This window comes from Aythya ferina, assembly GCF_964211825.1.
Source record: "Aythya ferina genome assembly, chromosome: W".
NCBI lineage: Eukaryota > Metazoa > Chordata > Aves > Anseriformes > Anatidae > Aythya > Aythya ferina.
In genome coordinates this window covers 193,454-212,297 of record NC_140313.1, presented here as the reverse complement: position 1 = coordinate 212,297, position 18,844 = coordinate 193,454, and the positions used below count along the sequence as shown (strand labels likewise).

At 40.7% G+C, this 18,844-nt stretch overlaps 1 protein-coding gene across 1 annotated transcript; it reads right to left on the bottom strand.

The window, feature by feature from the left end:
• Positions 1 to 295: 295 nt before the first annotated feature.
• On the bottom strand, positions 296 to 17,369 carry LOC311426557 (complexin-4; the record flags this gene model as incomplete). Its single annotated transcript, XM_084502981.1, has 3 exons — positions 296 to 539; positions 13,999 to 14,086; positions 17,203 to 17,369. The coding sequence occupies 3 exons, from the start codon at positions 17,367 to 17,369 to the stop codon at positions 312 to 314; spliced, it is 483 nt and encodes a 160-aa protein (XP_084359107.1). The 3' UTR covers positions 296 to 311.
• Between the last annotated feature and the right edge of the window lie 1,475 nt (positions 17,370 to 18,844).

Here is an 18,844-nt window from a genome sequence, read left to right as displayed (position 1 = left end):
GCATTTTGATCAGTTTGAAAAAATGGAAAAAGGCACATCTTTCCCCCAATTTTTATTATTATTATTTTTTTTTAAGCCATCTTTTTCCCATGGAAAAATGTCATGTTAAAAAATTAGGATCATTTCTAACTTTGCACTAAGCGAGTCACAGCACTTAATTTTTTGACCCCCTGGAGGTTTTAAAGTCTCTCTCCCTCTCTTTTATATTTACATTTACTGCTATAGAGCTAAGTGCATTCTTCTGCCTGCCCTCACCCCCCACTCCCATGAGACAAGGTTGAATTCACAGCCCTGGGATAGCAGTGCCTCTTCTACATCACAGAACACTTCTGCTCAGCAGCCTGTTTCATTTCAGTGAAGGTGGCTTGTGCCTTTTCTTTGATCGCATCCATGTCCATATTCTGAATATTCTGCAACTGTCCCAGGATAGAGTCCTTGTCCTCTTCTTCTACCTGATCTTCTGCCACCATCTTCTGAAGGTCTTCTGGCAAACCCACATCATCTCCAGCCATCTGTATTTGATTCTCATCCAATTCACTCTGATACAAAACAAAATAAAAGCAGTACATGAGAGTATTTCTGCTTCCCCAGGACCTAAAGAGCCTCTTTTTTGTTCGTTTGTTTGGTTTGGTTGGTGTGGGTCCTGCCCACAGGGCAGCAGTACCTGGCACACCTTGTTAGGGTGCTCACCACTAGGCTAGTCTTTCCATGAGGCATGCGGCTGTCCCACTGCAGTTACCTCCTTGAGAAGGAAGGTGAACAGCCCAGGCTCTGCTGCCAGCATGCACAAGTTTTGTGCTGCATCTTGATTACCCTTCCCTTCAGGACTGGATGCTTTGGGTTTTGCAATTTTTCTTATATATATGTATGTATGTATGTATACAGGCAAATTAAGATACTACACTTTTAAATAAGAGGCTACTTTGTGCTCCATGTGCATGCCAGGATAGCTGTAGCTGTGAATCTGTAATGCTTTCAGGTAAAAGTAGGCGGTGTGTCAGTTTGTAGAACCCAAGCCAAGATCAGGAAGAAAACCACTGGTATTCCAGTGGCCTGCTGGAAGCTGCCCCAGAGTCAGATATATGCAGGTGCTGAGTGACGGAGGTCAACTTCCTAGAAACTGGCCACTGGAATATCATGGTAGGTGTTAGCTCCTCTGACCTAATATAGAAAGCAAACTCACTTTTTCTGCCATTTCTTTTCAGGCTATTGACAGATTGCTGTTAATCCTCCATCCGTTTCATTATATGAAAATAAGTATGGCATTTGCCTGATAGACTACTTTTTTGTTTTCATTACAGCTGGGAAGGTAAAATAAATGGCAGTTAAAAACAGTGTGAATCTGAGCTGCTAAATGACATATATTTTGCTTAAAGTAAAAATAGGTCCTATTTATAATGCAAGCCTAATAGCCACAGGGCTTTATTTGATCAGCTTTACTGCTTTCTACCTTTTGTATTAGGGAATGGATCAGCAAGTAAATTCACCGTTTAGATATTTGCATTGAAACATGTTGTAGCAACAGGGCTGCCATGAATAGATTCTTCTGCCCCAGCACTGAATTATCGACCACTATCATGCAATGCCTAACTATCGCCTACAGTTACATAACGAATAGCAGCCCCCCTCCCCGCCCCTCCCAAATCAGGTGCTCTATACACATGTATGCAACTTGGTCTGCAAAAAACTCACTCTGCTAAGGTCTACCACAAACCCACAAGTATATCAGCAGCACTTTGTTCAATACTTCAGTTTCACTGAAGTCACACTAGTTGTGAAACTTCTTTTCTACTCCTGTTCTGCAGTTTCAACCTGGAAGGTTGCTATTACTTTTGTGTTCCATATACTTTCTGTTAGGCAGCAATTAAATAACAATAATTAAAAAAAAAAAAAAAAAAAAAACGATAATGCTCAAACTGTACAAAATTTTATATTAAAACAGAGAGCATTTCATCGGGATACCTGCCATTTTAATACCTAGACATGCTCAGGAGAATAGACTGGAAAATGGCCTGCAGCAGTTGCAATCGAGAGAGAGTAAGAGAGAGATGAGATCTGGTGATTATCAAAAACTGGTTTCAGCAAGGTTTGACACAGGCCCTGCAGTTCCCGTCTTGGCCATGCCAATGCCAAGTCCCTGTAGCAGCTCGCTGTTCTAGCAATGGGAAGGGACAGTAAATGACCTTCCCCTTTTAAGACCCTTTGCATTGGCAGAGGGGCATGAAGAAAGCTGCATTAATGCAAATAGGATTTCTGACACAACTGAGGTCTTTCTGGGTTTTCAGTGAACTGTAGAAGGAGCCTGCCCAGTTTGAGTGTTTAATATGAAGTATCTTCTACTTAGAACTTCGCACAATACAAAGGTCACACAGTGTAAGAAAACTTAGAATTACTGGAAAAAAGGTCTCCATCTTCACCAGACCATGTCTAAATCTTATCTAGGCCTTTGGTTGGCACTCCAAGTCATGACGAAGAGCAAGGGATGCCTGGCACATAATCAGAGCAACGCTGTAGTGCTGGTAAGTGGGATAATAGGAGGACTTAACAAAAGCAAGGATGGAGGTTTGGTGCACATCTGAGAAAGCAAAAAGAGACAAGAGAAGGAACTGGTTAAGCAATTAAAAGGGCTGAGATGCAGTAGGCACTAGGTACACTTGCTTCCTGCCCGCCTGTTGAAACACTCTATCAGTGGGGCTATGTCAATTTTTCAAACAATGGCGATTTTGTTCACATTTTGTTGTGGATTCTGATGGATCCTGAGCACAGAAGAACAGGATATTTTGACACAGTTCACACATCAAAGATAAGCATTAATGCTTCATTACATCTCCAAAATGAAGCATGACAGCAGCAAAGGCCTGATATGAATAAGTAGCAATGCTGTCAGCAGGAGGTGTTTTTGAGAGTGAGAGGGGTCTTGGGTTTGCATGAATGAATGAATGCAAGGGTGAATGGAAGGATGTATATGAGCAATGGCTGTGTAGTTTCAGGCTTTTGCAAGAACAAGCAGGCTGGTATGCTTGACTGCATAGCCACTATTTACTGTTACATTTACTTGCACAGCATTATGCTTGTAATAACTATACTTCCCGTTAATCTGATTTCCCCCATTTCTTCTGAAAAATACAGAGAGGTTTATCATGATTGATGCTACTCAATCATGTAGCTAAAATGAGTAAGGAGATCTCTTGACCCTGTTGAATATGGTTTGCTGCCATCAAATCTGTGGGAGCTAGTAACAATATCCCAATCAGCAGAAGTGTTCTTTATTGATTGTGTAGCAGGAGCAACAATTTAAGCTTTTAATCCACAAGCAATAGCTATCAGAGGAGTTTTCCTTCTGAAATTCTCCCACATCACAGTACAGGATGATAAAAAGATACTGGGCTACTTACTGAAGAAGTCTTCCTAAGCAGCCGATGACACGTTTTCTTTCCTTTAGAACTACTTATAATTTATCATCACTGCATGCTAGCATATATTTTGTGGAGAAATGGCCATATAATGCACATGAAGGCAATGTTGGCAAGTTGAATTACTGTTTGGCATGTTTTTGCAGCAATGTCCCCTGTCCTGCTGAAGTCTGAGATGTGATGCATGGCACAGTTTGGGGTTTCAAAGTGATCTCTGACCAAAGATGAATGTATCCAGATGTGGTTGAAAGCAGCAAAATTCTGTCAAAGTCACTGAAATTCCACCTGCTTTTATCCTCTTGATATATAGCCTGGCCTTGAGTAGAGTCAATACGAGCTCCAACACAGGAGCGTTGCTCAACAGCAAGCAAAGAAGCCAGCAAGATGCACATTGCCTCTTCTTTTTTCTTCTAAAAGTTGTCAGATCTGGTTCTGTTCCTTTGTTGTTTAAATGGAAATGTTACCTTAAATACCTGATTTTACCCAGTGTTGGGGGGGGGAGGGAGGTTGTTTTGTTGTTGTTTGTTTTTAAGCCTGGTGGAAACAAGCTTTGCTTTCTCACAAGAAGAGATGAGACAGTTTTCCCAAAGAATGTTCTTAAAGTCAGGTAAATGCTGCTGCAAGCATCTGCGTACACAGTGAGCATGCAGCTCCAAGCACACACTTTCAGAAGCCCAGAGCAGGAATGCGGTGCTGGAAATGCACAATTATGTCTGTTAGTTGCAGGCAGCAGCTTGGGATCAGAGTGCAAGCAGGGTCTGCAGCTCCCTGCTGCCCCAACATGCACACAGGTGGGGACTGTACCTTGCTCAAAGCCAGGTACGGCTCCAGTAGTGATGGAGGCACTACCCTGCATCAGAATACACCCATCTTGGACCACAGACAGCATCCAGATAGGCAGTGCTAGTGGATAGGACAGGTTAGGGGGTCTCTGACAAAGCCACACAGAAAGCCCCCCTTCCCTTAGTAAACCTACAGCAGGCTGGATCGTCTGTCTCCTCGTGAATTAGCTCTCCTATCCCCATAGTCTCCATGTCTCTGCAAGTGCTCAGCCACCCTTTTAGGGTCTCTGAGAACACAGAAACAACATCTATTCCTAGCAAATTAAATATACCTCGTGCTGGTCTCTTGCCCCAAGGCCAGCTGGCCTGCAACAACCCACGGCTATGCTATTGAGCTTTTTTGCCCTACAAAACAGGGTGGTCCCATCTAACTCCCTGTTGGGAATGCCTGTCCCAGCTCCCAAACCAGCCCTGGGAACTGCCTGGGAGAGTGCCCAGGCCAAAACTGGGACAGACACTATTCTGACAATTCAGCAGCACAGATGCTGGAGCCTGAGTGCCTGGGAGTGTTCTTTGACCCCGATTATGCACCTGGTGCAGTAATGCGGGTCAATGGATCAGACTCAGCCAGATCCATTTTGTTACAGGAGCGATCCAGCTCTGAGTTCTCTGTACAAATGTGGCAGGCAGCTGTAAGCAGAAAACAGGCTGTCTATTTTTACCAAGTCTGTAAGAAAAAGTGATGAAAGCTTACTGACTAATCCCCAGTGGAGCCAAACTGTTTTCCAGCATCACTAAGCGACACGTAATTTTCCTTTTGGTTATCTTCCTGCCATAAAATTTACCTGTGCCTATACACAGAGTCCCGTAGATAGGAGAACCCAGACCTGATCCTGTCTCTTGTCCCCTGCAGTGCACCAGCTGTGTACAGAACCAGAGCTCACCGACAACTTGACCTGCAAGCAAGAGCCGCCACGAGCGATGCAGCATCATGGTGCTGACCTGGCCTCTCCCCGCGAGCCTCTCCTGTGCCATGTCCATGGCCATGCTGGGACCACAGGTAGGGGCACCGGGCAGGATGAAGTAGAAGGCAAGAAGTGAATAAAAGGGTTTTTTGTTGGGTAGTGTTTTTTGGTTGGTTGGTTCGTTGTTTGTTTGTTTTTTGTTTGTTTGTTTGTTTGTTTGTTTAAACACACATTATTACTTGCATCACTATGCATTAGCGAGGTTTTAGCATATACATTTTTGGATGACACTCCTCTGACCATAAACACAGCTCTTCAGGAAAAACACAGAGGGGATAGTGCGATTTCCAAATTTCAAATACAAGGATGCTGAAAGTAATTTGTGTTCCCACAAACACAAACTCACCAGGACCATCTTCTTTTCTTGCCTGATCTTCTCTATTGCACTTACTTGTAATTACTGAATCTTTCCTGATTCTGGAAATGAAGTTTCTCAAGTTCCATAGTTAGTGGAGTTGCCCAGTCTAGTCCCACACTACTAGTATTTTAGATGAAAGCCTTCCTCTAAACAAAACTAAACTAGATGAGATCAAATCACTAGCTTGCAAAACATAGCATATGGTGGAACATCTCTTTTCACCCTATCTTAGATACCAGATTTATGCTAAGGTGACCCTGCCCTGCTGTGTGTGTAGAAAGCAGTTTACAAGAAAGCAAGTGGAATGAAATCAGCTGGCATGAATGTTCAAAATGGATGTTCAAACAAGTGGTAAAAATGCACTTTGTTTTGTATGGAGGTGATGCACTGAGTACTCTGCAGAGGCAAAAGTTGTCCACAGACTAAATGTCTCACGGCTAAAAACATCTTTCTGATGACAAACCTAAGTTGACAATTCTGTTAATAGGATTAGGTTCATTAAGGGACTGCTTTCTCTTATAAATGTGTCCCAGATAGCATGGAGTTTTAGATTTTGAACTGAAAAGGGGGCCCTGCTTAGTTCTGAGTTTCATGCTTTCATTTGCAATGTGTGCTAGTGAATGATACTGGCAATATTCAGAGTTTCTATCCCTTAATGCGCTACCTGATATGACTTGCAATTTTCAGAATAACTAATGTAGCTGGTCTACGTTATCACAAGTCTGAGAGCATTTTGCTGGCATAATTTTGTGTCATAGAATTGATTTATTATTTTTTTTTCAGGGACATACGCTATGTATGTAATAATATCTTTCTTTTTTTTTCCTGTTTTCATAAATGGTGGTGAAAAGAAAGGAGACCTTCATGCAATAAATGTAGAAGTATTTTCTATAAGTAGAAAAAAAAAAATTGAAAAGAAAAGCATGTCCTGCTAAATTACTTGAAACCACTGAAAATCAGAGAAGCAAAGTATATGCTTAATAAATTCTTTGCTGGCTTAGAGCTCCTGTCCTACCTGAGAGGCAGGTCCTCTTGTTACTGAAGCTATGCTTAGTGTGTACCACAGACAAATCCTGCTGGAGACGGGGCAGGCCACTGCTGCATGCCCTGGGCATGATGAGGCAGCAGCGCACTGGTAGGAGGTCAGCCAGGGGCAGCTGCAGAGACCTTATCACCCTCCCAGAACTGGAGAGAGCACTGCAGATGGGAGACTTCCAAAACCACAGACACCTTGCTCCGCTGGCTTTTATGCGAGAGCTGGGTATGTGGTTATGCTTAAGCCTTTGAAAGAAGCATTTTTTAGGGCCTTACGGAGTGTGAAGAGGATGTGGGGAAAAGCTGTTCAGTAGCTGTCTCAGCACATGCTTCCAAAAAGGAAAACAAAGCATAACAAATGATCTAGTGTGATTTTACTACATGTCCACTATCTAGACTAATGTCTAGAGATTTAGGCCAACAATCCAATCAACCACTTAAAATCTTGTACTTCCCTGTTTTGCATAATTAATCTTTCAGTAATTAAACTCACCCCCAGGATATTTTTTTCCTCTTTCTGTTCTTGTCATTCTGCTGAGTACCTGCAGCCCAGAACAAATGGTATATTGCAGCTGATTAATACAGAATAGCATGGAGGATGCTCCTTATATCCCATGTATGACACTGGTCATGCACAGAGCTAACATATATGCACATTTCTCCAGGCATATCTCTTTCTCTTCTGGCTGGACATTCTGTTCAGAGGGACTCTGAAGATGAGTTATGTTTGGCTAGACTTTCCGACGCCAGGCTATAGCTGTGAGCAGCTGCCTACTGCTCCCTAGCACATTCCCTGCAGAAACAAAAAATCAGCTTTATTCACACAGCATGTATCCTGCACGTTCCTCGGGCCCTGTGCTGTGTGCAGGCAGCATGCACAGTCTGTCTGTCTGTCTGACTGCCTCATCAGGACTGCACGACTGAGCTGAGGCGCTCAGTGGCTTTGGCTCAGCCCAGGCTGGTCCGATGGCCTGCAGACGGTCTGTGCAGTCTGTAGGAGGTACGCAGGTCTGGTACCTGCTGGAAACATCAGACTACACAGTGCAGACATGTATGTCTATTTAAAGGGACACTCAGCCATAATACCAAGACCTCTGGGCAGTGAAAAAGAGTAAAGTGTAAGTACAAGTACAAGTACAAGTAAGCGTGTGGCCTTGGGAGCAACCTGCAGAAGGCCAATCATACTTTGATTTAAAGGGGTCACTTATATGAGAAGCAATAGGCGTGGCAGAAGTCCTCCATTTTTGAAAATGACAAAATGTCTTCAGATAATTTTAAAAGCCCAATGCCCTTACAGAGAGTTTGTTGATCTGAAATGAGTTTTTATGTAATACTGTATTCATTGTAAATTTACGTATGAAAGCTTTGTTCAACATTTATACATTTGGAGGGAAGGGTGAGTGGAAGTAGCTTAGGCGAGGCTTTCTCCACAGAATATTTTCCCCTGATTTTTTTTTTTAATCGTTTGTTTGTTTTTTGTTTGTTTGGTTGGTTGGTTGGTTGGTTTTGGTTGCAAAAAGACAAGTTTTTAAAAGCTAGAGAAAAAAAAATATTTTTCACCTCAGATTATGAATGAGGCCTGCCAGACTGGTTAAATACAAATGGTGTGATTTTATCTAAGTCACAAGATTCATTCATTTTTCAACCAAATTGCAAAGTTTGCCTTTAGGTTCAAGCAAATAATTGTGATTTCACATAAGAGTGATGTAGTTTTATGAAAATGGCACTAGAGGGCCTTCGACAGCTCAGGGTTAGACACAGCATCTACCACCTCATAGAAGAAATACATTATTTATAACTGGTGTTTACATTATATAATCACTTTCTGAGCCTAGGTTTCCTGATTTGTTTCCTAATTTGTAATTGTTTCACTGCTAAATCCTTTAGTTCTGGCATTTCTGATGTTTTAGTAGGTAATTCTTTAAACAGTACATCAGAGATGGTTGCAAACGTTTTAGTATTTAGTTGTGCTTTCCACAGAAAACGCATACCTATTTAATTTTATTCCTTACACACTCTAGGATAGTTTTTAAAATTACTCAGTTACATTTGACTTTGATCCCAGTACAGGGATCAGGCCAGGTAATGTGTCTGAGGGGCTAGCAAGCTGAGGCCAAAACTGCAGTAAGGACTGCTTATATCTAATCTAAATCTCCCCTCTTTCAGTTTAAAGCCATTCCCCCTTGTCCTATCCCTACACCCCTGACAAGGAGTCCCTCCCCAACTTCCCTGTGGCCCCCTTTAAGTACTGGAAGGCCACTGTAAGGTCTCCCCGGAGGCTTCTCTTCTCCAGGCTGAACGACCCCAACTCTCTTGGCCTGTCTGCATAGGAGAGGGGCTCCAGTCCTTGATCATCTTTGTGGCCTCCTCTGACTCACTCGAATACATCCATGTGCTGGGGACCCCAGTGCTGAACACAGTGCTCTAGGTCTGTAGCCATGCAACCTTGCATTTTTCTTCCTCACTTCAGTAAAACACTTTACTCTGGTAGACATCAGAAGACATTATTGAAGCTTCAGCCTTGCACAAGCACTTTGCAATGCTTCTGCTTTGACAAAGTTAAAATTGCAGGACTCGGCAGCTCCTGGGAAGGTTTTTCTTTCAGCTTTTCTTTAAGTTGGGTCACCACTAGCCTTGGGGTGACTCAGTGTTCCCTGCTGTTACGTGACCTCTGTGATGGCAACCCTGAGCAATCACAAATGAAATACCCTGGGGTATTAATAGTTTATTAGTGGAGAATATTTTGAGTGTGTTGGACTTCCTGTTCATAATTAATCCCATTGCTACTGCTTAATTAATATAGAAACGGAGAAGTTTCATGGGTAGTTCTCAACCTTGACCAGGGCCATCATCCCAATTAAATATCTCATCCCAGAACAGAAAGGGCTGGAAAATGTGGGCTACTTACTGCTAGAATATTGTAATTACACTGGTATAATAAGAAAAATTCTATCTACCTGGGCTCAAAATCAATGAAGAATATGGGTTCTTAATTTTCTTGAAATTCCTTGGAGTTTATCACCTGAATACCTTTGCAGTTATGCATCACAGAGCAAGAACATAGGACTTTAGTTAAACACAACTGAGTTCATCCCATTTGGAAGCTGAGTGACATGACAAGGGCCACCAAAACACAGAGAAATCCATATCTTCATGTGACTGACGGACCAGCAAGCTCCAAAATCTGCTGACTGCAGGAGAGGCAAAAAAAAAAAAAAAAAAAAAAAACAACACAGAGACCACACAGATCACAAGGTCGTAACAATATTTGTGAAGGTAAAAGCAAAAAAGGAAATCCAGGCAACAGCCAGGAGGCATTTTCAGGAAGCGTTTGCTCAAATGACAAAATTTCAGTAAGTCACTGAAGTTGTATTTCACATAACTGTACCTGAAGCACATCTTAAGGAAGCTGGAAGAATAAATCTCTTAAGAAATCCTTTGCAAGCATTGAAAGAGTAACCAGGCTAAGAGCAGTTTAATAGCATATAAACCACTAGTGCTCAGGCTCAGTAATTCCTGGGAGAACTGACATGACTTTTTCACAATAGGGGAATAAGGAGGCTACACAAACTTGAGTCTGCAAAGCCCTTCCAGAAGTGACCTTTACTCAGTGCCACTGCACAGGCCCGAGCCCAGGGAGAGGCACAGCCTGGGGTCAGCAGAGGGAAGGCTGCCTGCAGGGCAGCAGGCTGCAGGAGTGCAGCCACTGCTGTTTGTGTCAGGACGAACCCAGGGAAGGGAGTGCTTCCTGAGCTTCCCCCCTTCACCCAGTAAATCTGCCAGGCCAACAACAGCAGCTGGAGAAGCTGTGTCATGGGCACCTCATGCAGAGCCGCAGTGCTTGCTAGGCTGAACCATAGATGAGAAACCAGAGCATAGAATGAATAAATGTTATGCATGTGCATAGTAGAGAAATTCAGTAAGCTCAAGACACAAATATTCTTCTCCCTCCTTGTAAGAGTCCAAACTACACAGTCTCTGGGAACTATTTATAACACTGCTTAAGACAGCATTGATTCAAGCAAAGACAAACTTCCTTGTTCTCCAGGAGACATCGAAGCCTTTTGGTGCATTGATTTCCTCACTGCAGTGCTCTACAGTGCCTGATAAACAAGGCCAAAAGTTGCAAAGCCATTCAAATCTTCTGCTCTTCACTGTCCTGTCAGTAAGACTTGAGATCACAACCTGATCTCTCCTCTTAAAACCAAGCTGGCAATGAACCCAGAAATTTGGGACACCCCAGCGTCTCACAAAATTCAGATTCAAGCTCAAGTTTGTGAGCATAGAGTGAAAGATGGGATTGTTCTGCTAATTCCAGCTAAAGCAGAGTATAAGAACCAGTGTTTTATGGATTAGGGGTGGAATGCTTCTCGCCTAACTTCAGCTAGTCTAACGTAGCAATGTGACCCCTTCTGTGGGAGGCATGCATCACTGGGAGGTGAGCCAACTCCACCTTAAACACCTATCTGGAGGTTTGGCTAGATGAGGTTTCGTGCTCATCTCTTTCCATTGATGACAGAGTCCCTGAGTGGCTGTATTGCATCAAGTGCTAATTTTTTTAGCAGCTAAGTGTACATATGATGGATTCTTCACCTTCCTCCATTTTAATTAACCAGAAAAACAATGAGAAATACTGACCAGAAAATAAACAGTAACGACTCGGAGCTGGCAGGCAAGTAGCAGTAATATAAGCAAGCTCCAAAACTGCTAAGAAGAAAATGCTTCCTTGGGGGATATAAATTAAATTTTCAAAAACACTAACATTTCTTGGCAGTAGCAGTTCTGAGCAAACACTGTTCCATACTACTGCTTTCCTGCCTGTTGAAGAAGCCTATGAAATAAACATAAAAACAATCTGTCAAAGCACAGAATCCCGAGTTATTTTCTCTGTGTTGGAGCAAACAGTGCAGCGTACTCTGGATAAAATGGAAAAGCATAACTAATGGACAACACCCACATGCCAAAAAACACTTGGTTGAACTAACTCATAGGCTTTCAATTCTGTGGCCCAGAGAACAGTCTCAAATTTTAGGGAGTCCCTAAGTGCATGGTAGTAATTTGCACACATGAGTCTTCAGTTACATCTTCAAAATGAATGGGAACTAAATGTAACTTCAACTTTACAGATGTTTGAGTAGAGCACCATTAAATGCTTCAGGATGACAGGGAGATATTGCATGAATTGGAAAACTATGTTCCTTGTCCTTTGGGGAAAAAAAAAAAAAAAAAAAAAAAAAACAACGGGGGGGGGGTATTTCATATTTTCACTGTATATTCAAAGGAATTTAGACAACAAAAGTCAGAGCTTAGGGCACAGGGATGGGATTCATCTAATCTAACAACTATGAACAACTGTAAGAATACAGGTATCTAACCTAACATCAGCACTCAGGCTTCCACTAGTGATTGAAACTTTCTGTGGAATACTTTTGATTTCATCTGCTGTTTAGAAATAGTGTATTATTGTTCTCTATTTACTTCCTTTACAGTGGTCACGAATTGACACATCTCCATTGCATCCCCTCACAGGCACGTTTAACCGATGCTTGTGCCAAGGCCATTCGAAACTGCAGATTGCTTTTGTTGTTCTCCTATCATTTTGAGACAGAGTGATTAAAACTGCATTCCAGTTTCAAATTGTTAAAGACTGCTAATGTAACCTAATAATGTTTTCTGATTTTGGTGTCTATCCCTTTCCTAATGATTCTTGAAATTTCTATTTTCCCTTGGACACCAGTGAGGACTCCTCTGATGTTTTCTGTGACTCATTTGCAATGACTTTGAGATCTCTTTCTTGACTGGTAGCAGTTCATTTGAAACCACCCATCCATAACACACAGAGATAGGGCGGGTATAACACACAGAGATAGGGCGGGTTTTTCTTCTTCTTTCACTACTCTTGCAGTGCACCTCATGCAGCGTTTCACTGCCCATTCACTCACTATCATTATCGTTTCCTGTAACTGCTTAAGCAAGTTTTAATTTCAACACCCTTAACACTTCTGTACATTGAACTCCCCCAGCTAATTACTGAATATGTTAAACAGCTCAGATTTTTCGCAAAATCTTATTGCTTACCCTCTCCATTGTGAGGACTCATCATTACTGTCCTTTTTCTCCTAGCTTTTGAATATTTAGTACTTCATGGACCTTCCTTCCTGTTCCACCACAGTTTGTTTTTTTCAAAGAGCCTCTGGGGAAGGAATTTGACCAAAGGTGTATATATATATTTTTTTTAATCTAAAACTAATCATTTTCACCTTTATAATTAGTCATCTCATCAGAGCATGGTGATCAATTTGAAAGGTTGGGCTGTCTGATACAAAGGTCTTTTTACTCTTCTTCCCATCACATGATTTTTGTCCATATATCTGTTAGCTATCTTTGGTAGTTTTCCCCGTTTTCCCCACATTTCCTTTAAATAACTCAGTTACTGATTTATTTTCCCATCTATATCTTATGGAGCCTTTTTTTTTTTTTTTTTTTTGAAAACATGTTCACATTTGCCACCTTCTGAGATTCAATGGCAGACAGAGTACCTCGGTAAGTGTGGCCATTCATAATCTGAAAGTCCTTTACAACTCTTGGGTAAATACCCCGTGGCCCTGGAGTACTGTGCATGGTGTAACAACCTCCTCTGACAACCCTGAGTGGAGAAAATTCCTCTGATTCACTCCCACAGAAGAGACTGACTGACTGTTCGCAACTTAAATTGCCACCTGGGCTTTCTGCCACGACCCAGAAGTTATCACGGCTGCTTCCTGCTTTTAACAAACCTCCAGATTTCAGTTGTTTGCAGCTTCTGATATCTATCTCTATATATTTGTTTTGTTTTGTTTTGTTTTCTGGGAATACTTTGCAAAATAAGGCAGCAATAAGGAAAAGCAGCACTAAAGAAAAAAAGAATGGACTGTTTGCCCTACTTGAAAGACGATAATACAAATGAGCACTCAGAAGTTTGGAGAGTTCGAGTGTACAGCTTGTAGAAGAGTTTTCAGTAGTTTTGCTTATTTACTTTCTGGTTTATTATTATATATATTTTTTTATTTAACTGGTGTATGTTGCTGATTTAAGAACATATGTACTAGCTGCAAGGCTCAGTCAGACCAGATGTCCAGCTTGCCCGGTCTCCTATTTCAGATCTGACATTACAGAGATTACTACAAGAATCTTTCCATTTAATTCATCTACTGAGCAGGAAAAAAGGGGTCTAAAACCAGCAGCCACTAGGAAAATCCATAGCTGTGGCCACCTTGGCTTCTGTACTGAGCTGCAGCAAGGATCTTGCTAACGAAGGCAGTTGGCTGCTTTCAGAGTTCTGCACGGGCGCTGTCTGCTCTAAAAACAGCCACTGAGGTAGGTGAAGTCACAAACTACAGGCTTACCTTAGGGAGTCTGTACTTTTCTCTCAGATGAACCCTCAGACAGGCTCTCTCTGCCTTTTTCTGTGCAAAGGCTGCATCTCTTTCCATCCTGGAAATCAGAAAGGATAATAAAAAAAAATAAAAAAGGAAAAAAAAAAAGTTTCTTCAAGATACTGATGAAATACTGTCTGTTACAATGGCAGAAGTTATTCCTGAAGTCATGTAACTTGCTCACAGGCACAAAAAGAGTGATAACAACAAAGTGATGCTCAGGGGCTCAAATTCCTGAATCCCAAGCTTGCTCTCAGTGCACCTCTCTTAAGTACTATGAAGAATGAAATACTGCTTGTCTGGAGTTTGTGTCAGTACAGGCTGTTATCGCTCACTGTAGCAATTCTAATACACAAAGCAGAAAATGTATGCTTGTTCCTTGTTTATCCCACCAGGTGCACTTACAGTGATGGCAATGTTCCTGTTCTGCAAGCAGGACATTCTTCTAGCTTGGAAACCCATGGTAGAGTGTTTTTTCTAGGTCAGACCAAAAAGTTCACCTATCCTAGAGTCCTGTCTACAACAGTGGACAGTGGCAGACAAAGACAGAATTTAAGAGCAGGATAGGCATCCTGTATCATAACCGTCCAGCTTCCTAAATTCATTAGTTTAGGGACTGCTGGAGCTGGAAATTGGCCCTACATCATCTTCAATAGCTTTGGATGGCTTTTGTCATCTGTAAATTTTCCCAGTCTTTTCTTAATCATTTATTGCTCCAGAGCATCCTATAACAACTAATTCCACAGCTTCTCTCTGTGGAAAAGTGCTTCTTTTGCCTGTGATTTTATAAAATGCTTTAATTCAATTCAAAGATTCTTCATAAAAATTCTTTGTTAGATTACTTAGATATTTATTTCAAAATGTGTGTTGTCAAAGATGATTTCTGGTAATATTTGATATCATTCACCTTCCCAGTTTTTTTTTTTTCTTTTTTTTCTTTTTTTCTTTTTTTTTTTTTTTTTTTTTTTGTTTTTTTTTGTTTTTTGTTTTTTGTTTTTTTCAGAAGAAGCTTCATAGAAATTCTCAGGCAAAATTGTTTTGTTCCAGTATAGATATTTTATCATGTTGAAAATTTGTCACGTTGGAATGAAATATTACCTTTCCTCTGCTTCCACAAAAGAGTTTTTGCATCACTCTTCCTCTCTCTCATTTTTTAAAAGAACTAGTTCACATCAACTGCAAGCCATCTTAAACTTCTTTCATCCAGTAATAGATGGGATGATTGGGAAAAGGTTTTTTTTTTTGCACTTCCTGCACATTTTTGCCTTCTTTCTCAACCTTCCTCTTCTCCTGCCCATTCCTTCTCCACAGGAGCCCTTACTGGCCCAGGCTGGTGTTGGGATATGTTCCCACAGGGTAGTGCTCCCTGCGATGTTACAGATCCCTTTGGGTGCTCTGTGAGGCTCGGGGGAAGGAGGGGATTTTCTATTTAGGTAGATCTGAGCTTTTCACTTGTCCTGGCATCACAGGAAGACTTGGCAATCTTCCACCGTTGCCTGGGCCCTGATCTTACACCCTGTTGTTCTGGAGGATTTAGTTATTCCCAGGAACGTGAAGATTTGTGGCTACAGGAAACAGATATAGGGGTTGTTGCATGACAGCCAGGAGCTGATGTACAGCACAAACTGGTGCCCCCCCCCCCTCTTGCTTTTAAACTCTTGTGGTGCTGGAGACAAACTCTGGAACCATGCTGGAAACTGCTGGCACAAGCCAGCTGTTTGTCTCTGCATATCACACACTTTGCTGAGAAACAGCAGTCCTTGAATTTTTGTGGGTTAGTCACAAAACAAAACAAAACAAAACAACAACAACAAAACAAACAACAACAAAAAAAGACAGGACAGTCATGTATCAAGGTGCCTGAGTATGACTCCAGCAAGGCACTTTACATCCCTGACCTCCACTCTGTACAGCTGAAAGCTGGGTAAAATCCAGACAGCCCTTGAGCAGATGTTCTGCCTGTGCCGAACATTTCTGACACACATTTACATAACCACACAGCATGTGCTATCCTCAGCCACATCTTCTGTCTGAAAGTACTGCAGATGTTCCTACTGTAGTTCCAAATTGTACTTTCAGAAGTGCTCCTGCAGTGACTCCTCAATACATTTCTGTATGTAACAGACATGCCACACTTGAAAACTTCATACAAATAATAGTTTTTCCTGCATTCTTCCCATTCCAGGAATCCTGGTTTGACTCTGTCTCTTTCAAATATCCTGTGACAAAAAGACATAGCAAAACATTCTGCATTTTATTCAAAAGTGAGTATTACCCACTCAAGGTTTTATGATTGAAACAGCTGCTGCTAAATACAGACCTGGATACCTCAAATTCCGTCAGTCATTAGCCTTTCACCTATAATCATCTTACGTGAAGGATTTACACAACCATTATGTAATTGATCATTAGAAGAACAGATGCACCTGAGATTTAAAAGTCAATTGTTTTCTTATAAAGAAAGCAATTATAAATTATGCATGATTTGACTTACACTAAAAGTCCTTTATTTTACTTCTGTTTTGATATTGGAACATAACAAGGGGTGAAGATTATAACTACAGGAAAAAAAAAAATTACATTCATGACATTTAATCATCTGAAAAGTTCTGCTTTATTCAAGTAGATTTTAGGAAAAGTAACTAAAAATGCAACTAGAAGAAATAACCATCTTAAAACTTATGTCTAGATAGATATTAGCTGTTTTACATAGCACTCATTACTTTTTCTGTGTCTGCCATGATAAACATGGACCAAGAAAGAACTATACATGTAAAGTGTACTACACATGGAGTTCTAGGAGAGCAAATCATATGGATTTTAAAATCAACTACTACAATATAACCACCTTTGTACATGTGAAAAAAGTGTTATATATAAGGCAACTCCAATTAATCCAACACATCAAGCTGTGGTGAGAGCAGGAGAGTGTAGGAAAGAGTTGTAGGATGAGGGGGGAGAAGGAGGAATACAATAGTTTATCATTTACAGTTGGTGAAGTTTTTTTTTGGAAAGCTTCTCCAAAAAAGACTTTTCTGCTAAAAAAAAAAATATATATATATATATGTTTGAAGCCCTAACCCTAGGAATGTCTGTCTTCTTCTTGGGTTATTTTTACCTGCACAAAGTCACAAAGAATCAGCCCCATACTGGTAATAAGGATCAGGTACTCACTTCTCCTCAACCACTTGCTTTTGATATTCCTCATACTCCTCTCTGGTCATTCCTGCAGCGGCTGCTGGGTCGGAAGGAGTGCTTTCTTCCTTGTTTTCTTCCCCTCCACCTCCAAGTCCCAAATTCTTTACCTGGTTGCTCAACATACTTTTCATTAGGAAGGCCATCCTCTCCTCAAGAAAAAAAAAAAAAAGCTACAAGAAAAAGCCAAGCCAAACAAAAAAATGTTTTCAAAACTGACAGTCATAAGAGAGTTTCTACAGCCACAGCGGCTCTTCAAGGGCACAGCACTAGTGAAACGTGAATGCCAACACCAGTTTGTCAGCCATAATCTGGATTAAAGAGTGAACTCCTTAATATCTAGAGGCAGATGGTTCAGATTACTCAAAAAAAAATCATTAGATGCAGCTACCTACTTTTTATATTAATACCGTAAGCTAATTATATATATATGTGTGTATATATATATACAAAAATTATTGTGTGCAACATCCCTTTGACATCTTCCATCTCAAAACTCTCACAAAGACCAAAAAATTTTCCAAGGAAACAATCAATGTGAAATAAAAGCCTGGTTGACTAAATGGCTATAATAAAACTGCAAATTCTGGGCTACTGAGCAGAAAATCCTTTGAGGTTTACACAGTCCAATGAGATTTGAAAACTGGAATTCTTCATTAAGAAAAAAAAAAAAAAAAAAAAACAACTAATCATTTTTATCCAGTAATATGTTATCACATTGGACAGAAAGTACATGGAATTTTAATTCCCTTTTCATATGATTTGTTTGTCTCACAGATGAATGGGGCATTACTGTCATCATTACTTTTTTTCTTTTGAAGGGAATCACATTGTGTTTTCTTAGTGTTCATTCCTTGTGGTTTATTTCACTCCTCCCTAGGCTCTATCCAATTAGATCACCACCTTGACTGGTGCTGCATACAATAAAGGAGAAATAAATCTTACTGAGCTATTATATGTGGGCTGCTGGTGCTAGGTTTCTAATCTGTCAAACTTTTGTTCACATCATTAGCTTCATCAGGTTTATTCAGCTGAAGATCTGCAAGATCTGCTACCTAAATCATAGGCTATTTGACTACCTACTAAGCCTCAAATGTTCATGATTTGGAGTTTTGAATATTTATTGTACTTCGACTAGCTGCATGTGGCATAATGAAATATCCTGTCGTCTTGATTATCTAAGTGGTTCTCCTAGCACTCTCATAATTTCACTGAGAGATGGGAGGATTTCTAGTTTGCCTAATGCCTTAATCTGCATTAGAGCCTTTCTAATTAAAGCAGACCTGTTACTATTTTAAAATGGAAAAAGAAAAAAAAATACCAGGACCTTCTGTAATCCTGGATTATTAGTGATTAAACAAGAACCTTTGAATTTATTTTTGAAACAGAGTATCACTCAGCAGCAAGAACTCAAAGTCACAACAAAATTTCTTTGACAGAATAACTATACCTATGAAACAGTTGCTTTTTTTTTTTTTTTTTTTAATCAAAATTGATTTTGATAATCACTCTGCACCTTCAGAGCTATGCATAAATTGCAAGAATTTGTTGGAAGAATCACCTTTTTGCATCTGATCAACTTTGACCTTGATTTCCAAACCTTATTGTACTTGTCCAAGTG